The sequence below is a fragment of the Melospiza georgiana genome, chromosome 12 (genome assembly GCF_028018845.1).
Source record: "Melospiza georgiana isolate bMelGeo1 chromosome 12, bMelGeo1.pri, whole genome shotgun sequence".
NCBI lineage: Eukaryota > Metazoa > Chordata > Aves > Passeriformes > Passerellidae > Melospiza > Melospiza georgiana.
The window spans coordinates 6,716,640-6,739,601 of NC_080441.1; the positions used below are offsets into that span (position 1 = coordinate 6,716,640).

Below are 22,962 nucleotides of genomic sequence, written 5' to 3' on the forward strand. Positions count from 1 at the left end.
CGCCGGGGGCGGGAGCAGCGCCGGGAGCCCGGATAGGGACGGGCCGGCAGCGACGGAGCGGGAGAGGGGCGGCGGGAACAGCGGGGAGGGGGCGAGGGCGGCGCTGGGAGCTCCTGAGGCGGGGTTCGGGAGGGAAAGGCGGGCCGGGGGCTGCCGTGAGCACTGGGACGAGCCCCAGGGAACGGGATGCGAGAAGGGGGAAGGCGATCAGAGCTCAAAGGGGTTTGCAAGAGGAAAGAGAAATCCCCAAATAGATCTGTGGCAGGGTGTTGTTTGTGCGTGGGAGGGATGTCCTGCAGGACACGCCCCGGCTCATGGGGACACGGGTGTCCCTTCCATGCCTTCACACCGTGCCCAGGCGTGTGTTTGGTGCCAAGAGCCGCCGTCAGCCACGAAGGGGGGTCAGGGTAAACTTCCCAGCATTTTTACCAAGAAATAGTGGGAGAATGCATGGAGCCGGTGGGTCAAGGGTTGCAATGAATGCCAGTGATCAACTTAAAGGTGACTTGTAGGAAATTTCCTCAAAGAACTGCCTTTGTGCCTTGGGGGCATGGAAGACCCAGGATGCTTGGCCGTATGGGACCATGGTGTTTCCTCGCTTTGCCCCAAGCCTGGCTCGGCCAGGGCCGTCCGTCCAGCACGTGTTGTGTGCATCCCTTCACCCCGTTCTTGCTTGCACCGGTTTCTCAAGCTTTGAGGTTAAACACGTGGAAAGTGGGAATTAACTTGGGTACCACTGACCCTACGCTCTGTTTTCGGCTGGAAGGGGTCTGATGGAGAGAAGGGGCCTGTTCGGGGGGTCGATGGACCCCTTGTCCTCGGGACCTCGGGATCCACCCACGCCCTGGCATTTCATCAATGGCCCCGCGTGGGAAAGCGGCGGACTGGCCCCGCCCCCTGGCGCTGAAGCCCCGCCCCCTCTGCTCGGGCGCGGCCTGGCCCCGCCCCGCCCGGGTGACGCCATCATCGCGCGCCGGGGCGCCCTGGCGGCGGCGGGCGGCGATGGCGGCGGGGTCGGTGTGGAAGGGGCTGGTGGGGCTCGGCCTGTTCGCCCTGGCACACGCGGCCTTCTCGGCGGCGCAGCGTGAGTCACCGCCGGGGGGGCGCCCCGGGGCACCGGCACCGCCGCGCGGCCCTCGGGGAGCTCCCGGGGCGGGGGCCGGGCCGGGCCGGGCCGGCATCATCATCATCGTCCGGAGGGGCGAGCCCGCCCGCGGGGGCGGCCCTGCCCTTGGGGCCGGGCTGCGGGGAGAGCGGGGCTGGGCCGGGCCGGGCTGCGGGGAGAGCGGGGCTGGGCCGGGCCGGGCTGCGGGGAGAGCGGAGCCCCCGGGGGGAGCGCGGGGCTCGGCCCGCAGCAGCCGGGAAGGGAGGGGAGAACGGAGGGTGGGAAGGGGGAGCTGCCCCGGCCGGGTCGCGGCTTCAGCCTGGCCTCTGCCGTCCCGCTGCCCTCCGGCTGCCTGCGGGCGGATGAGCCGCGCTCCGGAGCAGCGGCACCGGGGACGGCCCGGGCAGGTCAGGCTGGCCCGTGGCTCTGCAGCCGTTTCTCTGGGGGTTCCTGTTGTTGTCGGGCTATTTGTTTGCATGCACGGAGTGTTTGATGCGTGCCTGTGTTTCTGTTCTGTAGATCGTTCTTACATGAGGTTGACAGAAAAGGAAGATGAAACGTTGCCCATAGATGTAAGTTTTTGCCATGTGTGAAAGGTGTGACTGTGGGGTGGTTTAGTCTCTCAGTTGCTTCCTCTTAATGTGCTAGGCAAGTATAAAGGATAAAGCAGTTTTTAAGCTGCATTTTCACTGGAGCTCCCACTACCAGAAAGAACCATGTCTTTCATCTCAACTTCCTGAGTGTATTGTATTGTCAGTGAAACCAAACCCCAGATCCACACCTCCCTGTCTTTTAAACAATCCTTGAGCATCTTGTCCAGGATTCCCTGGATGTAGCTCAGGGAGGTTTTCATCCATGACCTCCTTTGCAGCATAAACATCCTGCACCCCCTGGCTCTGGGTGGCTGGCACGTGTTTATCCAGTGTGGCTGTTTGATCCCAGCACAACCTGCTTCAGGAAGGGGGCTTTTATTTACTTTATTGGCTTGCTTTTCAAATTTCCACTTCACTTATCTGTTCCCTCTCTGCTTAATCAGAAGGGCAGGGAGATCAGGTGCCCAGGAGAGGCAGGCACGTGTTCCTGGCAGGAATTTGGGTCCTGGAGAGCACAGAACACAGGGTTTGGTGCTGAGGAGCCATGTGAGTCAATTCACTTGGTGCAACCCCGACCTGTGCAGGGGCAGCTGGAGCTCTGCTCTGCAAATAGGAGGGAATTTTATTTCTCCTGTGCCTCAGGTTCCCCACTGCTGGATTGCCCACCTCTGTTTGCTGGCCCTGGATGAAAAGCAGCAGAGGTGCTGTGTGAAAGCTGAGGTTTTTGGTAAATGTGCAGAACAGCTGCTGATGTGTGTGTTGCCCTGTGCTCCCTCTGTTGCAGATAGTCCTGCAGACTCTGCTGGCCTTTGCAGTCACCTGCTATGGGATAGCACATATTGCAGGGGAGTTTAAAGACATGGATGCCACTTCAGAACTCAAAAATAAGTATGTTTTACTTCTTCTTTTTGTACACACTGGTATCTGCTTCTCTGTCCAAACTGAAATCACTCATCTTTAGCTCAATGCATGCCATAGGCAGTGACCCCAGGGGAACAGCCACGCTTGCAAAAGCCAACAGTGTCTTGAGTTTTAGGGAGAGTTAGGTAACAGGTAGAAATCAGATAAACTTCTTGCTTTTCCTCATGTGAAATCCTGCTGTGCAGACTTGGTAGAGGAATGAAATGTGCAGGTGGGAAGTGGAGCTCAGGAATCACCACCTGCTGTCAGGAGACGGTCTCAGACTGCAAGTCTGACTCACTGGAGTCTCACACAGCAGATTCAAGGCAGGACATCTGAAAGACTTTCAGAAAATAAGGGATTTTGGGCCAAGATTTTGAAGAGGATAGTTGGTTAGAGCATGCCAAGGTCGTAGGTTCAGCTGCTTTATGAGCTGTTCACTTCAGAGTTGGACTCAGTGATCCTTGTGGGTCCCTTCCAGCTCAGAATATTCTCTGATTCTGACAGGAAATTGGGTGGGCAGACATTGCCTCTCAGGCCATTTCCAAAACCACAGGGGAGCATGGGAAGTGAAAAAGTCACATAATTGATATTTCAGATATGAGGCTCCCAGTGGGGTGGAAAGCTGAGCACCATCAGGGTGGTGACACCAGTGACAGCTGAACAAAGGCTGGCACGTGGTGTGTCTGCAGCAGCACCCACAGGCTGCCTCTGGGCTGCAGGGAGGAAGGGGAAGTTTGTCACGTGGACATCTTGTGGGCTTTTTCACAACTGTGTATTTCCCCACTAGTTTAGTTTAGGAAACTTAAAAGCAAGCACAAGTTTGGATTGAAAACTCCAAAGTCAATAGGCCCCATACTGACTGCTCTAAAATCCCTGCTCTGAGAGAGTGTTAACCTTGGCTTTTTGCATTTATTTTGAAGGACATTTGACACATTAAGGAACCATCCATCTTTTTATGTATTTAATCATCGTGGTAGAGTGTTGTTCCAGTCCCCAGACACAGTGAATTCTTCTTCAAACCAAGATGCTTTGTCATCCAGCTCGGCACTGAAATTTCGAAAACTTGAACCTCTGCGCCGCTAAGACTTTTCCAGATGACACCAATAAATAACCCAGGACACTGAGATGTAATATTCAAGTCGGGGATGTAAACACTTTTTTTAATTTCTGGAGCAGTATTTATATTGATCTTCCAGACTTTATAAAATATATATATATATATAAATATATATATATAAACTAATGACCTTCTTTGTACACTGTTAATGAGAATGACTGAATTGTGGATTGGCAATGCAGTGTAAATTCTACAGTTATGCTGTGAAACACATCTTCAAAGTTTCAGATATTAAAACGAGTTGCAGCTAACTTAACTACAGTTAAAACAAAAAGCAAGCTAGTTTTTCCTGCAATTAATGTTCTTTGACAGGAGGGAATGTTTGAGTGTATTTATTTTCTCAGTTTGCTTGCACTACAGTCTATGGATCCCCTCAGAAATGCTGTGTGCACTCATCACTGAACAGCAGAAAAAGGGGCAGCACCTGATCCTAGAATGCCTGTGGGACACCAGCACGGTGTGGCAGGGGAACTCAAAGAGATTGCTTTCATTTTTTTTTTTATAATGCTGAAAAACAGTTGTGTGAAGGGTTATTCTTTTTTTCCTGGTTTTTCACTACCATGTAATTTCCTCGTTGCCCTCCTTTGTTTCATGTGAGTTGCCCCAGGCTGCCTGGGCTGTGGCTGTGATTGGTGCTGGTGTGGGGAGGCAGCTCACACTCCACATTCTCCAGCTGTGAACTGGGGAATGCTGAACATTGTGTATGTGCTGAACATGGCATTGGCACCAGGTACAACCTCCAAGTTATCTTCATATTTAAGTATCAGTAAGAACTGTCCAGGGGTAGGGTCCAGCAGCTTGCTCTGTTTGCTGGCACTAACCCAGGACAGCCACCCCTTTTCTGCCAGCAGAGCCTTCCACCTTGATTTTTCCAGCTGAGCCCCTCGTTGATTTAATATTACTGTCTTGATTTCATGTATTAGAACTGATCATACTGTCCTTAACTCTTACTTATGTCTAAATTCTTATCCCCCCTCAGGGGCTGAATCAATGCTAAAATCTCTCTTGGTCTGGTTTTTCACCTCCCTGATGCAGCAGAGGGAGGGTAGGGTGAGATACTGGTGGGGCCAGCAAAAATTTGGCTTGGTTGGAGGATGTTTCACTGACACAGTGGGAACTCAGCCTTTTGTCCTGGCATCTGTTGAGTTGTGTTTGGTGTTTTTTTTAAACTGTTAAAAACTGTCAAAGGCAAAAAGCTTGGCAAAAATACTGTGTAAACCCAAGTCTCTTTTTCTAGCTCTGCCCGTCCTATGGAGTGGGTGCCCCTGTGCTCGAGCAATATCCATGGCTGCTGCTCTACAATCACTCTAAAGCATCTGGGTTTGACTAAAAAGGGTTCCTCTGCCAGCTGAAAGCATCTGAGCTGCAGGATGAGTTCCTGAAGTGTCCTGGTTCCCCTCTTGCTGGTGTCAGCACCAAAGGCCTCAGAAATAGTACTGGGTCATCCCTCACTGGGGACAGAGCTGTTCCCTTGGGGAGCAGGGCTGGCACTGAGGGGAGGCTGAACAAGGCCAGGTGACCTCGTGGGGCAGAGGAGAGGCAGAATTAGCAGAGGGAGGGAGAAGCACAGCAGGAGCTCAGTAAGCACTGTCACAGATGGGTTCTGCAGCCGTGGTTGCACTGAGCCCCTTGCAGAGGGCCTTAGAGCAGAGCTGCTTACACAAAACATCTGAGAAGCCTCATTTGTGCTGCTGGAAGGCTGCAGGACCTGCCTGAGGTGTGGGGTGCTGCTGGGACAGGGAGAACATCACCTGCTGCTCAGAGCAGGTCCTGCTGGGAGCACCCTGGGGCTGCCTCAGGGCCCTTCTGGTGAGGAGTAGCCTCACTCTGCAGCAGCAGCAGTTCTATCACAAAGCTGTACAAATTATTTTTTCTTATTGATCTCACAATGTCAAATAAAAATTGATATCCTTAAAGTGTTTGTTTGTTTATTTCTGATCATCGTGCAGCCTGCTGCAGCAAATCCCTGGTGGGTGACTATTTAAAAGTGACTGCCCAGCACTGACATGAAGTGATTGCCTTAATTATGGCAGCTCTGTGTGAGAGTGCTGTCTGGCCTGGTGTTCATTACTGGGAGATAAGATCAGAAGGGGGGGATCAAAATAGCTGCAAGTAGCTGAGTAAAACACTGAGGAGGGAAATATTACCAGCCTGGGGATCTGCTTGCCTTTGAGGCTCCTCGTCATCCTCTCTGGCAGAGCTGACATATTTTCTGTCTTCAGTTTAACCACAGTAAAGGCTTTTCTGCCATGTGCTAATGTACCCTGCCAGCCCACAGGGACAGGCTCCTGCAAGGTCTGGTGTTGCAACAGTCACTGGGGGAAACACTGAGGCTGCTCCCAGGGCGGGTGATAGTTAAAATCCTACACTTGAGCAAGATCACTTTCCACTCCTTGCTCTGCTTTTCCACTGGGGGAGGTTGAAAAGTTAGCAAAGCACTGGAGGAGTTTGCTCAACTACAACATCCATCAGGATTGCACCAGAGAGAGCAGCAGACTCACCCCTCATCTGCTTTCTGTGCTGCTGCAGTTCTGCACCCAGCCCAGCACACAAGGGGAAAACACCAATGAAACTGTTTGGGGAAGGGGCACCTTCACCAGCTCCCAAAGCCACCTCGTGCTTACCTTGCAGCATGGGCTTCTTCACAGATGAGCTTCTCTTCTTCAAAAGCAAAGCAAGAGTGGAGCCAAGAGTTTCTTGAATTAGACTGGAGAGTTTCCAGCCTCGCCCAATGCACATTTACAGCCGTCACATCTTCAATTGCTTTGGCTACGAGCCCTGATATTTCTACTACATTAAATAGTAAAATAAAAAATATGTGCTGGTAATTTCCATTCATTGCTGAAGTAGCAGCTTTAATCTGCATTCATTTTGCTGGGTTTTTGAACTATTGCAATGAGAGCTCAGTGGGGAATTGCTGAGGAGGGCAGGAATCATTTACACCCTTGCAGGTGGGGGCATGGGGACCACGGTTTGTGTTGGAGATTTGTCACTCGTGCAACCCTTCTGTGTGAGGCTGGAATGGGAGTGCAGCTGGCAGAAGCACTGATTCTAGAGGTCAGTGAGGGCTGAATTGCAGCACCATGTGTGGAAATCCCTCCTGGTCACACATCTGATGTGTCCCCTCTGTGTGTCCCAGACAGAGCCAAAGCTGCAGTCTGCTCCCATGTGCTCCGTGTCCCCACTGCTGCCCAAAGTGGAGCACAGCTTTCTCGGGAAAGCTGGCAGATCATGGCCCCTTCCAGGTGCTCTGGAGCACCCACAGTCTCCCTTGCTGAGGAAAGCAGGGCATTACTATTACTTTCTAACCCTAAAATGATTTTTGGCTTCCTTATCACTCGCTTCTCGTGGTTCGGGTTTTGTCACACTTCACCACACTGCAGCAGATCTGCCCTTCTCCATCTCTGACACCTCCAGCAAGGACATGACTGTGGGGACAGCCTCCAGCTGGGTACAGCCCCCCACCAAGAGTGGCACCATTTCTGCTCCCTTTTGCCACCTGCACCAACAGCAGCAGTTTTCCACCAGACAATTTGGGAAGGCTGTGGCTCCCCCCAGAGCATCCAGGGCCACGGTGCTGCCCCCAGGCTCCCAGTGGGAAGCCCCCAGCCGGGCAGGGAAGCTGCAGCTCTGCAGTTCCCTGCTGTCCCAGCCATGCTGTGCCAGACTGGCAGGCTGCCTGCAGAGGGGAAGGGCAAAGCAAGGCTATTTGGAATGTTAAACAAGCAGAAAAGACTTTGGTACCAGCTTTCCACAGCCAGAACTAACAGCAAAGGCAAAACACTCCTTGGATTTGGCCTTGAGGTTCACCTTGAAGCCATAATCACCAGGGGCAGAACCCTGGCGGAAATAAATCTGATACTGCAGCAGGTAAAAGCCTTTTAATCAACCCCAGCTTGGTCCCAGTGACACAATGCCATTTCCAAACACTCCGGACTGCGATGAAAGCTACATCCTTAAAATGGCAGCTAATTAATTTTCCTGTCCTGCTAACTTAATCCTTTTTCCAGCCAAGAAAGGCAAATGGGAGTTCACAGAGCAGCGAGGCAGCCGGAGTCTGGCAGTGTGAGCAGGAACACAAGCCCCAGGGCTCCCTGGCAGGGACCCAGGCTGTGTGGTGTCACAGCTTCCCAGGCCATTCTAATAGGAAGGGAGATGGAAAAAAAAAAAAAAAAAAAGGTGACATTTGGATTATCAATGGCTCACCCTATGCCAGTGGTCCTGGGGAACCCACAGCCCCACACACAGAGAGATGTGGATGTTCATTCCCAGTTCATACCCCAGTGCTGCCAGGCACAGCACCCAGCACTGCAGTGCCCTCCCTGCCCAGACTGGTGCTGGCTGAACCAGTTTCCCCAGGATCTGCCTGAGGCAGGCCGTGCTGCAGGGGCATTTCACTTTCAATTCAGAAAAAAAAGAAATAATAGAAGGGAAGAAAATATTCCCCTTCTCCCCCAGGGTATTTCTGCTGTGCATTTGAGAGCAGTTCAGCACCAGCCACAAAAGGCCAGTGCTGATGTCCCCAGAGCCACAGGCTGCTCCAGAATCCCTTGTCCCTGCTCCAGTGCAGGATGCAGGAGGAGGATCCTCTGTGCACAGCAAAGGCTGAAGCAGTGATTTATTCCCCATCCCAGACACAGAAGTGCACAGAACAGGACACAGCCCAGAGCAGTTTTGGAGCAGCCAGTTTGGCAGGCAGGCCAGAGAGGGACTCCACTCCTGCTCCCCACACCCACTCCAGGCTGTCACTCCCATGGCCATGACTGAAGCCTCCAAGGCACCCACAGGCCTGGGGAGCTCCCAGTGAGCCCCCACCTCCCCAGCACAATGCAAAGCACATGGAGGGGACAGAAGAGGTCAGATAATGTCCCCTCCCTGCCCAAGGCCACCATGCTGCTCTACAGCCTCCTGTCACACACAGATCCCTGCTGAGGGACCTTGGAGATGGTGGCACCATTCCAAAGTCACCACCACCACTCTGAAGCTGGAGCCAGCTGCTCCTTCCCTGCCTGTTTAAATACAGCAGCTTCAGATCACAAAGAGAAATCCACAGCAGAGTGAGGCTCATGTTCATCTCCCATGGGAGGGACCCACACATCCTACATACCCCACACATCCTACAGGGTGCACCAGGGCTGGTTAAAAACCCCACTCTGCTGGTGGCCAAGCACAGCCATGGCCATGCTGCTGCCTTGGGCTGGCAGGGAGGACAAACAACCATGGGAACAGCCTGAGCTGTCTCCCAGCATGGCAGCAGTGGGCAGGGGAGTCTCAAGGCACTTTATTCTCTGCCTTTGCTCCTTGTGCTCAGGCAGCAGCTGCAGAGCTTGAAAGGGGCAGACCTGAAGCTCAACCCCAGCACACTCCAGGAGCAGAGCAATGGGATGCTCCACAGAGATGAAGTGCAAGTCAAAACAGGAGCAGTGAAATAAGAAGTGAGTCAGGACAGATGAGCTCCAGACAGAGCAGAGCACACCACCAGCAGAAACCCCCTTGCAGGGCCCCACATCAGTCTCACACTGAGCACAGCACCAACCTCCCAAACTCAGCACTGCTCAGTCCCTCAGAGCTCCCACCTCGTGCCTGAACATAACAGGGAAAGGTTTTCAACCTCTTTCTGCTTTCCTGTCATAGAAAAAGCTGTTTTATTCATCTCCTTACCTTCACAACCCCTTCTCCCTACAACAGTGGGTACACCAGGTCCAGGGGTGGAAGGCATACCCTGGGAAGGAGGGCCTGCTGTATCTACACTTGCAGGAATTCACCTTTGGCCACCTGGAACCCAGACCAAAAACAGCTTTTGGCTGCCCCACGAGGTCAGAGCCTCCTCAGGGTCCTGAGGCGTGAAGCAAAGCCACCACCACCACTCAACCTATTATCCAGCAACCATTTCCCATGGCAGCCGGGGCCGTGACTCACCAGAGCTGCCTTTCCTGCGGGGATTCGCAGGCGGTTCCCAGGAGTCGCTGTGACCCCGTTTCACCTGCTGGAGCCGCAGGCGCTGCCGCAGCTCGGTGAGAGCCCTCCCAGCCCACCGAGCCCCGGCACGCCCGGCCCACATCCAGCTCCTGCACTCCTGCCCTCTGACAGAACCCCCGAGGGAGGGTTTGATGGATGGGATACACTGAAAACAGCCTTAAAACAGCCTCTTCCCGAGCTCCCGAGTCCCCCACCGGCTCGTTTTCCACTAATGATCATTTTGGAGAGCAGCTTCTAAGTTCTGTGTGTGCAGAGGGAGGAGCCCTGAGCCCAGGGATGCCAGTGGAATTTCAAAATGTTCTTCCACCGAGCTGGGAAAGGAAAGGTGCTGGAGCAGCTCAGGTCAGAAGCCAAACTCTTAACAAAGAGGCAGCACCACCACAAGTGCCAAAAGGCTTGGGCAGCTTCTCTGCACTCCTCCTACCTTCCTTTCCAAGCTCCTGCTTTTTTCCAGCCCCAGAAGCACACTTGCAGCCAAAAGGCACCCACTGCAGCCACCTCTGTGTGGTGCAGGGAGCCTGTCCTGCCTCCACCTCACCCTGCTCCCATGCCAGATCCAGCTGGCAGGTGGGAAAGCACAGGGAGAAAGGAGCCCACTGACATGTGCAAGAGCCCAGCAGCCAGTTGGTTTGTGGTGGGATTGTCTGCACCAGGGAAGTAATTCAAGTGTGCAAGACCAAATTAGGGCACAGATTTTATAATCATCTTTTTTAGTGACACACTATATGACCTTGGGTAAGTCCCTCCATCCATCTTTAAAGGCACTCTCAGAGGAGAGCCATAAGACTTTAATTAGCAGCCCTAAAAGTGCTCAAGATAGCTTGTCTCTCTTCCAAAATAACCAACTGCAGATGAATTGGAACAATCTTATTTTCAAATTCTGCAAGCAACTGGGATCCAGGCTGCTCTCAGATCAGTCACTTCAACAACATAATCAAAGTTAAATGTGCCAGCTGTGCATGAAGGGTTTTAATATGCTGTGCAGACTGGAAAACAGCTCAAAGAATCAATGTTATTTTTCCATGGCTGGGATGTCACTGTCGAACAGCTGCATTATAATCATCTGCAATCAGCAAAATGCCTTTTTTTTTAATCACTTTCTAGTCTTGGGGAACAGGGCTCATTTTTATTTCTGTCCTACTTAGGAAAGCACCCTTGATCCCTGAGACACCCAGTGCCAAGGGATCAGGCAGCCACTAGAGCAGCGTGCCCTGACCAGACCTGTGGCTGCTCAAACCACCAATACCCAACAGCCTCCTCAGCAGGAACTGCTCACACTGCTACCACCACCTCAAGGAACAGCAAGGGCATTTCCACAAACCCAGCAAAAATCAGCTCCATTTGCCTATTGCCACTGATCCAAGACCTGGGGTGGTTCCAGAGCAGTCCCTCCCTGTGGAAACCTGAGCACAGCCCAGCATCCTTCTCTGCAAGGGCCACCTCTGCACAAGCACATGGTCACAGCTGCAAGATGAAGCAAGGGGGGAGGTCTCCCAACTCCATCCTTTACAAAAGAAAGCACCTCTCTGATATATTCTACATATTAAATATTTACAAATACAATTTAACATTAAAATATACAGCTACTCTGGAGTAAAAGACAGGAAACAGGCTGACCATGCAAAAAGAGCTTTGCCCTGACAACTACCAAAATGCTTTATAACCCTCTCCTCCTGCTCAGCATCCTGCAGGGCTCTCCTCTAAGTACTTTGTAAATGAGCACACGCCATGGGGATCATTCCCAAAAAGCTCTGTCCCTCCTACCAGCTGCTCAGCAGTGGCAACTGGAGCACTGGGATTCAGCAAATTGCCAGAGGTGTCTGATATTTGAAGGGACATTATGCAAGACTGTTTGCATCAGAGGAGTGACAGTGATGGAGATGACAGCAAGCACACACAAGTGCCAAGGATCCAGCTACTTCCACTGCAGCTGGACTTGGCCCAGGACTGGGAAATAGCCATCAATTCCCACTGCAGATGTGAAGATAAAACTTCCCCAGGCTCTCAAAAACATCACATCTTCAGCAAAAATCTCATCTGAGGTTTTCATTCCACCACCTTTCCCAGGCCAAACTATTCTTCTGGACTTCAATATAAATTGTTTGAGAGCTTCATCTTGAGCTCAAAATCTGGAGAAATATGCAGCTGCTCTGAGCACTTCCCAGCCCCTGGTGAAGGGCAATTTTCCTTACATGGTGCCAGCAGTCCCCATCCCAGGCAGAGCTGTGTGGGTGAAGGCATGTGCAGCTCAGTTCTTCCACTGCCTATGGAAACATCCTCCAGCATCTACCATGAGGCTGTACAACAATTTAACTCCTTCCTTGGCACATCCATGCTCTGAACTCTGAGTAATCAGCTGCTCAAGGCATCAGATCTGTACTCCCAGCCCTGAAAAGCATCCTGTGCACTTTTATAAGAAGGTTCTGACATGGAAGGGGTGAAACTGAGCCACCTCCCACAGCACACAAGCTGCACCTGCCTTTTCCAGCCCCTGTCTGCATTTCCAGCTCCATGGACAACCACAGGGCTCCCCTGGCACACTGCTTTAGCCACTATCAAGAGACAACACCACATCACAGACTGAGACAAGAAAAACACCAATGCCAAAGCCAAGCTAACAGTTTTCCAGGGATGAAACAACAAGCCAGGCTGCAGCTCAACTGAATGGATAATTTCAGGAAAGTTCAATATTTTTTGTTTAGTCCATTCTCCTTGAAATGACCTCAAGATTCAGATTTAGAATACAGTTTAACAATTCCTGCAGGCCAGAAGATTTTTGCTAAATCCCAAGGCATTCTTCTTCTCTAGTTTCTTCCTTTTCCACTTAGGATAGACTTCAACTTGTTTTTGCAGACCTGCAAGCAGCAGCTCCTTTTAATTCCAGTGACTAACATCCTTCCTTCAGATCTCTGCCAAACCTCCTGCCTGCCAGATCTCAAGTGTCTTTGGCCTTGTTTTCTGCTTAACTAGGTTGCACATTCTCAAGACAAGCACTCTCAAGTCCATTTGCTAAAGGTGTGATGTTGCCATGTTGCTGGTATGAAACACTGTAATTGAGCTTTACAGGTTTTTTTAACCATTTGTTCCTGTTAGGTAATGCATTCCTTGTATTTTTCCATCAGAAGTTTCTTAGTAGATACTAAAGAACAGACCAAAAGAAATGAAAACTCAACAGCCTATGCTGCTGCCATTTCAGCCAGGCAGTTTAGAGGAAGAAAATTACCAGATGGAAAAAAAAAAACCCAAAAAATAGGTTTGAGGTTTTTTTTTTTTTTTAACAGTTTCCTGCAAAGGGAGACATAAAATTGCTTGACCACAGCACAGTAACAGCTCTGCAGCTGCTATTTTGGAAGATGACAATCACTCTCTGATGCTGGTTAAACCTGGGCAAGAATACACATAAATAAAATTAATGCACTGCACCCCCAAAGTGGGAACAGCAGCACCCAACAGACACCTGCCACAGTGACCAGCCTGGGAGCTGCAGGGCTTAGGAGGAAAAACACTTGATGTCTACAAGGGAAAAAATAAATGTAACATACACTGAGGAGGCCTAATTAAGAGAGGGTCAGAAAATCCTCAGATGCAGCAGAACTTGCACAGGCATCCAGGCTCCAAAGCACCTCACAACCCTTCCAACCCAAGGAAGGCAAATGCTAAATTTGTTCAGATTGTTACAGTGCTCTGTACTGGAAGCATAGAGCTACATTTCCCCCCTACTTCCCAACATTCAACTGTGCCACATTATTTCAACCTCACATAAACAACAGCTCAAAAATATAAGTTTGAGCAAAGCACAAATGGCTTCCAATTCCAGGATGCATCAGTGGAGCCATCCTCTCTCCTGAGCCCTTGCTGAGGGACACCCCTGCTGCGAGAGGCTCAGCTGTCACCCAGGTCACAGCCCTGGGGACACAGCTCCTGCTGCTGGGCTGTGCTCTGTCCCAGGAAAGGCCAGGCCTGACACCAGCACAGCTCTCCTGGCTGTCCCTGCAGTGCCAGCACAGCTGGGGACTGTGCCTGCCCAAGGCATGTCCCACCCACATCCAGCACTGGGCTCTGGTCACAAGGAATTCTCTCCTTTAAGAATCTTCTTAAACCAGTTGTGCTGCCTCCTAAATGAAACATTTCCATGTGGAATTCAGGGTTGTGTGTGCTCTTCATCAGCTGCTATTGCTCCTTTTTCTTCATCTCTGCACTGACAACCCCTGAGGACATCTTCCTTCCTTCCTCTTTATGAAAACTCATGTCCAGTTCACTGTATGGTCTCTGCTGCTCTAATATTCTAACTCAAATTCAATCTATTCAGACAAAATAATGGTGAGGTCAGGGAAAATTCCCACTGCTTGCACTTGAACATTTTGTAGCTTCTGAGACAAGATTCCAAAGGAGTGCATGGAAGTTTCCAGCTCCCTGCAGCTGATTTGGCAGCCAACTGCATCCCACCAAAGAGCAGATTTGCACACTGCCAAGGTCACTGGTGAAAAATATGGCCCTTGCTCAGACACACAATGACCAAGTGAGTGTCTCTGGAATCAGTGATGAAAACTGAAACAGCCATTAACAATATGGAAGAAATCTGTCTCCTCTTATCACCTACTATTTCAAGAATAGCACATTACATGCAACTTGATGCATTTAACCAGGCTGTTTTACAACGAGGTATGCACAGTATATCTGACCCTCTGTAAATAAAATCCCTTAGAAGAGTCCAACACTTGGCATGGGATGTCCCTCACAGTGACAAACAGCTGCCATGTGAAATTTGAAGGAGTAAATCCTCCTTTGCATCACTTCAAGGTATTTGTGGGGTTTTCAAATAAATATTCAATTTTATTCATCTGCACAGATGAATAAAAGTTCTAAGAATCAGGGAATATTTTAGTAATGTCTTCTCCTATGTCACTTCATTCATATCCACTGTGACAGAGATTTGCTGCTGCTGTATTTCATTTCCTTCTTGAATTTCATTTCCTTCTTGGATTTCACTGGTGCCATTCCAATGGCCAAACTGCATCTTCCAAGGAAACCAAGGCCACTGCTTGAGAGCAGATGGAAAAGATGTCTCACAGGCTGGTTTGTACTAAAAATACCAGCAGGAACAGAGAAGTACAGGTTCACCAGGAGAATCTGTTTCCCTGCCTGACCAGTCCACTGGAATCCCTGGGATATTTCCAATACTAGGCCAAGAGCACAAGTCAGCACGAGCACAACTGTAACCTGTCTTTTAAAGAAAGCTGTTAGAGGATCAGAGGAGGTTATGAGCAAACAACTGAAAATACACACTCGTCCCAAGAGCCACTTCATACTGGCACATTACTGGTACTGTACTGCTTTAAGGAGAAAAAAAAAAATTAAATACAGGTGGCTTCAGTCTTCTTTGTATGTTCTCTCATCTATGGAATTGCCTTTGGACAAAATAGTTAAGAGGAACAGAGGAGAGGATACCAGCTCAGGTAACCAAGGATTTGGTAAACTGGAACTTAGGGCCCTCAAAAGTGAGTAAAAATGTGCACCCCAGAGGCCAAGCTGAGTGACACCTGGGCAGCTGCTCCAGGGTACAAACACATTCTGCAGCTAACACCACAAGCTGTGTTTGAGGATGTGAAAGACCAGGTTCAGCTGGTTTTACAAAAATATCCTCAGTCTGCTGGTAACAGACAACTGGAGGAACTCAGTGCTGCCCGCTACAGACTCCTCAGATTAGCACTTCTTAAAAATTAATAAAATGGTTTATTTTATATATACATATGTTCCAAAAAATTTATACAGTTAAAATATCAAATTAGTGATCTGGTAACAATACTGTTCAAAATAATCTCTTTTGTATGAACATTAAAATACACGTTTTTTAAAAGCGTTTCCTTTTAGTGCTTCCAAAGCACAGCGTGTGCCAAGGCCACCTGAAGAATCTCCGTCCTCCTCACAGGATGAAAGAGAACTGAAGTCGGGGACCTGGGAAGCCTCAGGTGCACTTTCATAATGTCTGCAGACAAAACAGAAGAGAGTCTGAGGTAGATTGTTTAGTGACCATCAGGTGGTAACAGTCACAGGGCTGTCTTTAGCTTTCATTAACACAATAGCAGTTTCTTTACTCTCAATCTACACTGAATCTCAAGTTTAAAGGCATGGCTAGCAGTTCTTGGGAAAAAGACCCTTGTCTCTGTGGTGGCAACATGCAATTTTACCAGTGCAGGTGTTTCTGGGAGGGTTTTTTTGGGAACACACGGGCTCTCTCCACGATGCAGACAGTGTGTGCATTTGACAGTGCCCCATTTTAGTGCAACCTGCTGCCTATAGCACGTAAATGTCTAATGACAGCGTTCAAATGAGTAAATTCTCATCACCTGCAGGAGGGGCAGCAATGGTTATTTTCTTCCGCCTGTTGAGCAAAGAGCACCCTCCACAGGAAAAAGCCACACCTTTCATAGCAAATCCTTAAGGTTATAGCCCAGCTTCTGCCGAATCAGGCTCTTAAAGTTAAAGCTCCACTGCTTCTTCTCAGACTGTGACAGTAAAATCACTTGACTGCCGAGATGGTGAGGGCAGCAGCCTCGTCCTCTTGCACTCTTCTGTGGCACAGCAAACTCGTTCCTGGTCCGCATTGGTCTGGCTGGTTCATTATTATCTGCTGTTGACATGATTAACTCTGTTGGGTGGGCTGGTGAAATCTAGTTCCTCTAGTATTCTCTCTAAGTGTTGTATTAAGACCCGTTTTTTAAACCTGCAGAAGAGAGGGAGAGTAATATAAATTTCTTCTTCCAAAAATACAGTTGAACACTCAAGAATGTTCAGCCATGACAAATCACATTCCCAGAGGCTCTCTGTTTCCAGTAGGGAAGAGCTTGCTTTATTTCTGGCATTAGAATGGCTAAAAATTTTAATTTACTACATCTGCCCCTCCCCAATCCACTCATACTTTGAGTTGGTCTTCAAGAACAACCTGTTATCTCTGTAATTCATATTTAATCTTTAAGGTCATTCACTACATAAAAATGTAACAGTAGTTTGACCACTAAAACAATTATAATTTAAATATGTCAAAAGAGAAAATCAGAATACTAGCACAGATAGTTTATTATTTACTACTATGATCTAAATCAATACTAAATTTACGAGTCTGAGTCATTTCTATCTATACAAACCTTGCTGCTTCCTTGATAGCAAATTCAATGAAATACTTCTGAATTTCCATAGGTCCTTGCACCTCCTCAAGAAGAGAAAATATTTTTTCATAATCTAAAAAAAAGAGATAAAAATTCAACCAAGTATTAAAAATGAATGTTGCAGATAAAATTGCATAAAAGCTCAAGAGGCAAGAAGGAAAAACAAAGCTCAGTTTCATGTATCTCTGTATGATAAAACACATAAGGCAAGAAAAACACCTGCACTAGCTTTAAGAGCAGAACACAGGTGACAGAATAACTTAAAGTAACACTGATGATCTGGGAATTCAAATGTGACACCAAAGATTAAGGTTCTCTTTAAAAAGCAGCAGGTAGGAACATTTATTCTCAGCAAATGCAGGCTGGTAGACAGAAGCCTCCCATTTCCATGATCACAGTTACACACAGAGGGCCACCAAACCCTGATCTGGCCCTGAAGCCATTGTTTCTGCAAGCACAGGTTGCCATTACATCTCTAGAAAGACAAATTATCAACTCTTAGTGTGAGCACAACACTGTTCCATTGGTACAAGGTAAATATGTCCACTGCAAAAGAATAAACTGGACATAATAAAATGGCAACAAATTTAAAACCAGCATTGTTTCATTATTTCCCATAACTGACCCCTGTATGAATACATTTATGGTGCTGTGATCAAGAGTCTGCTCAGTGATGCAGCAAGCAGAGGGAGCACAAATGGTGAGACCTCTGAACAAATTACATATTCAAGTCACTACAATTTAGCTTCTTTCTCTGATGACAGCTTGAATTCTGCAGCAAGACAGGTGACTCACACTGAACAGTTTCACTCTGCATCACCATTTACTAGGCATGAATTTGGTATAAAATTGGATGAGCCCACTTTGCAAACTGTCACTTTTAGTCTTGGACTCTTAAGAGTTTGCAACTTTTAGTGTTTCATCACTAATTAGTCTCACAATTAAAAAAAAAAAAATCACTCTGCTATAAACTGTTACTATCCCTTTTCAAGCATATTCCAAGCTGCACAGCCTTACAGAGATGTGTCTTTGCCCTGCAAAAGGGAGTTTTGATGGACACAGAGCAACAAGTACACTTTGTGTACACAGGAGAAGCCTAAGGCAGAGTATTCAGTCTTATTAGATCATTTTTAACAAAACCAAAACCTCTGAAAGGTGCTGTTTTTACAGGGCACCTCTTACACCAGTTAACTTGTCTTCAAGGGCAAACCAAGGTGCCTTGGCACTCAACCTTCCAAGCACAAGTCTAAACTTCAACTCACCTGCCCAGCATCTCCTCCTTTTTTGCCCCTCCATTGCTCATTTATGAGCAACCAGAAATTACTCAAAATCTGAGTTGTGTGTATATTGAAAATAGCTCCTTCATTCCAGGAAAGTCTTCTCTCTCACACCACATATAATATATACTACTAAAACAAAGAAACCCAAGTAACTTACTTCTTCCAGGTTTGCGAACCTCTTTCATCACTTTGATTTTGATGTCAGCATTGCTTCCCTCCAACATGGTAGGTGTTATTTTAAAGGAATTTGGCACAGATTCAGAAGTAGACTCCATGGCCCGCTTTGGGTCATCTCCACTCACACTGTAATTCACAGGCCCTCGAACAAGTGCATTGGTACCAGGTTTGTGATCCAACCCATCTTCACTTAAGCAATTGAACTCAACAGGCAAGGAGTCTAAATCATTGGGTAACATCTCATCCTCTCCCACAGCAGCTGGAACCACAGGAGCCATTTGCACAGGCAAGCCATCAATTTGCTTCTCCATTGACTGACAGTTTTCTGCTTTCTTCTCTCCATTGCCATCTTGGACAACATTGTTACTGGTATCTACAAGTGAAAAATACAGATCTTACTGGTGCATAAGTGCAGCATCAAAAGAAGCAAAGAGAAGGAGCTCTGTATCCTTTTTGTTTGAAGTGCTGTGTAGCAATCTGACAGCACTGGACAACATTCCAATACTTTTATTCAGCTGTGGATGTGACCAAAGGAATAACTACTGGACTAACTGCTGCATGCCCTATCATTACTGTTAAGTCACCATGTTCTGTATTCTTAGTGCAATGTCACGACTCCTAAGTAAAATCACGTGTTCCTTCTCTTTCCCTAACCCAGCTAACAGAGTTTTCTTCTGACTCCATTTGCTGCAATAGGTGGGTATGAAAATTCCTATTTGTGGGAAAGGAAACAACTGTATTTTAACTTTCCTTCTTCACCACAGAATACACAAAGAAAAACTAAAAGCTGATCTGAGATACTTTCTATCACCAAACAGTTTAATTTCAGATTTCATTAGCTGTAGCAGCAACCTGTTCACCTAAGCCAACAGAAGAAACCCACTCCCACATAACAGCAACGCACGGATGCGCTGGCAGAACCTTTTCCCTTCCTCCCCAGATCCCCCCACCACCCGAGCTGCCGCACCAGAGCCCAGCATACCTTTACTAGCTGCGACCCCCTTGAGGCTCAGGTAGGAGGGGGAGCCAGGAGCAGGGGGGGGTCCCTTGCCCCCCACGTGGTTGGTGACGACGGGCGGTGCCTGCGGGCGCCGCAGCAGCGGGGACAGGCTGCGCCGCCGCTTCAGCGACGCCGGCGTGTTCGGCTCCCCGGGACGCTTGATCTTGTTCTGGGGCCCGGCCACAAACTCATCGGCCTCATCTATCATCATACCCTGGAAAGGAGTAATAATATCAGTAGCAGTACAAAGCAGCAACTGTTTCACCAATCCACCAAGTTGAGTCCCTCTGCATTCAGACTCGAGTGGCTTTCAGAGCACTTGACAGCTCTCAGAACAGAGACACCCAACGTAACCAGAGAGAGCCCAGTGCCACTCCGTAAAGCAGCAAAATTCCATACACATTCCTCCTGGACCACATGGGAGATATCCCTCCTTCCACAGGCTGCAAAGGTTAGCAATATATTGTTGCTGTGGGGTAGAAATTCTATGCACAAATGTTGTCATCGTATTGCAGGGGTTCCATACTGCTGTCTCCTTATCACGTAAGTTCCACACCTTCTTGGTGTTTCTCATGGGCAGCTCCTCAAAGCACTGACTCTTTCTTCTTCACAAAGCAGCCAACTGACTCAGTTCCCCTCTCAACCAACCAACCCACTCTTTTATAGCACCCTTCCTCTCACTGGTTACAGCTGTGGCCTGTTAAAGTCAGGCCTGTTCCTAATCTTTGATAACTGGCCCAGCTGTAACTCCTTGGGGTAAGATTATTTTCTACACTATTTTCTTATATTCTATCCCCCTACACACAAATGATTTCAAGTTGCATTAAATACAAAGGAACAGCAGGCAGCAAGGCCCTTCCTACCTTCTTGTCCTGTTTAAATGGATTGCCAAATGTATGGAGTCTTTTTGGTTGATCTGGGTCAATTTCCCGAAGAGGTGAAGGCATCATTTTCAGGTATTCCTGGTAATTTCCCATCTGAGCAACAGGAACACTATGAAGACAGTCTGCAACAGAAAAGAGTTCTTAATTTAGTCTTAAAATTAAGGCAATACAAACTTCATGCCTCAAATGTTAGCATTTAAGAACCTGAACTGATTATTTCTTTTGACTACAGAGGATGAGCTAAGACTACAATTGTGGAAATAAGCCTAATAAGAAGAATAAAAAATAAGCAAGCTTAATTTCTATGCCAACAGCTACATCTTTAGATCACCAGCACCTCACAAAAAACAGAGCAAGCTCCTCTCTGCCCTAAGCCCCCATCACTTTATAACACATTTCTACTGAACCCTGGTGAATATGAAAGCTCTCCCATGGAATTTATTTTTAAATTTCAAAGCCAGCATGACATCTTGCATGACAGAAGGCAAAGATATCCTTCCTTCCCCTTCAGAGTCAAAAAAAGGACATTGTCTGACTCAGCAAGAGATGCAATGGCAACCTCTGCCCCCACATCAAGATCCACTACCTTAAAGAAATAACAAAAATAGCTGTATTCTCTTCAAACTGTTAATGAAGAACTGTGATTCCTTACCTTCATCCTGCCCCAAGATAAGCCTGTGTGTTTTCAGAAGATTAGTTCTCATTCTCGTTAGCTGGTCTAGAAGACTGCGACGAGGAATATCATAGGCATTTCTGAATGCCTGTGGCTTCAAATCCTAGTTTTGTAACAAAATCAGTAACTTTCAGTTAATCCATCAGTTCTCATGCATGGAGAAATTCCACTAAGAACTATAATAACATTAACTTTTAAAAGATGTTAAGCAACTTTAGACCTTCATAACTGGATACAGGCAGCTCAGTGGCTGTCTTTTCAACACGACCTTATTCAGCATTAGTGCTTTCAGCTCCATTAAGAGTAAGCACATTAATTTGAGGATGAACAACAATAGCTGTCTTTTGCAGAGACTGGCACTTAAAACACAGTAATTTTCATTTACTACCATGGGTTTTCAAACAGTGTCCCAGAATCAAGTGCAAAAAAATTGCATTTACTTTTCTCCCTCTTTATGTCTACGCTGTACTCATCACAGTTCAGCAAAAGTACTTCCTTCTACACTAAATCCATACAAGTTACACATATAAAACAGATGAGATTAACTACTTAGTCATGCAAGATCACAGTGCTGTTTACCTTGTTTAAAAGTCCTATGTGGAATCCAGCAAATTCTTTAACATTCATTTCTGACAGTCTCAGTGGAGATTCCCCAGTGATCCCTTGCAGCAGTTGTTTAAAATCCCTACTGTGTACCAAGGAGAGGCCACTGGAGTGATTTTTCACTTTTATTCCAATTTCTTGTGGAACTTTCTTACCCACTGAACCTATTATCCGTTCCGATTCTATTTTTGTCTAAAATGGAATCACACCGTGAGTTAAAGAATCAGCAGGCATTGCACATTTCCAGTACAAAACACACAGTACATTAGCAGAATAAAACTACAAATTTAGTTCCCTGCTACCTACCCAGGGATACACTGGATTACATAGATTAGACCTCAAGCATAAAGAAATCCTAATGTGCTAGCATATGGAAAAATATTTAGCCAGTGTATCTAAATTTATATGCCAGTAGGAGGTCTGTGAATATTCCCTGATTTTGCTGCAAGTCTGTGACTCTCTTGTGTCCCTGAAGAACCATCTTTAAATGGAAAGAAAAAACAAAATGGAAGGTAGGATCCTGAGGTTATAATAAAATTGCATTTAAAACAACAGTATTATTCAGATACAGTAATAAAATTTCAGTTTATTTTTGAACCTATGAACTAAGGTTTGCCCTGTATGGTTGTAACAACATAAGGGAGAAATGTTGCAATAGAAATCTGGTTTATGAGTACATTTCTAAAAATGTATCACTTCTCCAATTAGCACAGATTTCTTATTACAGTTACAGAGAATTTTACTGTATTAACTTCTAACTGTATTCAGAGTTAAGGTTTTTTTTACCCACTAGCAATACCTCCAAAGAAAAAGAACACCCAACCAACCAAAACCCCAGAACCCACTGCGATTGCAAGCCACTTCCCCCAGATCTCCTCCTCTGCACAGTTTGCTTCATTATCTGTGGGAAATTGAATTTAAGGACAGCAGGAGCACAGCAGAATTCTGGAATTGCCTGTGCCTATAGAGGAGTGGTAATGCATTCCACACATTCAAACTGTTCCATGTGCTGAGAACGCCTGTGAGAGCCACAGCAGCCATCTCCAGTCATTCCAACTCCACAGTGCAGATAAATCATAGCAATTTGCATATCATTGGATTACCAAAATACCACAGGAAGTTTTATGTCTAGTAGAGGCTCAGTCATTCAGAGGCTCTGGGATGTGTTTTGTGCATTCTTTAAGGCGGAGGATTTTTGCTTTGTAATTTTAAAGGCTGCTTGCCCACTGCTTTCTAGATACTGAACTGCTGTTTTAGGAGCTCCTCATGCTAAGGAGGAAACACTTCCAGGCCCTTACACCTGGGATGGCAGTCTTGGCAAAGAGAAAAAGATACACAGGATTATTTCCCACCAGGTCACACTTAACACATAGAAAGACTTTGACCTGAAGGAAACAGGAAGCTCAGCTATAAAGCTTGAACTGTGATTTTACTCCCCATGGACAAGAATGTACTTTTTTTTTTGGAAAATACACATTGCCA

At 47.4% G+C, this 22,962-nt stretch overlaps 2 protein-coding genes across 5 annotated transcripts in view; one reads left to right on the forward strand and one right to left on the reverse strand.

The window, feature by feature from the left end:
* Positions 1 to 1,002: 1,002 nt before the first annotated feature.
* MMGT1 (membrane magnesium transporter 1) lies at positions 1,003 to 5,616 on the forward strand. The gene is made up of 4 exons (XM_058032647.1): positions 1,003 to 1,084; positions 1,625 to 1,677; positions 2,483 to 2,586; positions 3,522 to 5,616. Exons 1-4 carry the CDS (start codon positions 1,003 to 1,005, stop codon positions 3,682 to 3,684), a joined length of 402 nt encoding a protein of 133 aa, XP_057888630.1. The 3' UTR covers positions 3,685 to 5,616.
* Positions 5,617 to 15,434: 9,818 nt separating this feature from the next.
* The window catches only part of LOC131088498 (integrator complex subunit 6-like), a 39,663-nt gene continuing 32,135 nt past the window's right edge, over positions 15,435 to 22,962 (reverse strand). For 2 of the 4 annotated variants that reach the window (XM_058032615.1, XM_058032614.1), the window contains 7 exons: positions 21,457 to 21,672; positions 20,857 to 20,980; positions 20,184 to 20,326; positions 19,303 to 19,534; positions 18,301 to 18,693; positions 16,843 to 16,936; positions 15,435 to 16,421 (listed from right to left, as the gene is read on the reverse strand). In XM_058032615.1, the coding sequence (XP_057888598.1) occupies positions 16,322 to 16,421; positions 16,843 to 16,936; positions 18,301 to 18,693; positions 19,303 to 19,534; positions 20,184 to 20,326; positions 20,857 to 20,980; positions 21,457 to 21,672 (1,302 nt within the window). In that variant the 3' untranslated portion in view covers positions 15,435 to 16,321. The remainder of the gene's footprint in view (positions 16,422 to 16,842; positions 16,937 to 18,300; positions 18,694 to 19,302; positions 19,535 to 20,183; positions 20,327 to 20,856; positions 20,981 to 21,456; positions 21,673 to 22,962) is intronic. The other 2 variants (XR_009115114.1, XR_009115113.1) reach the window with 2 other exon arrangements.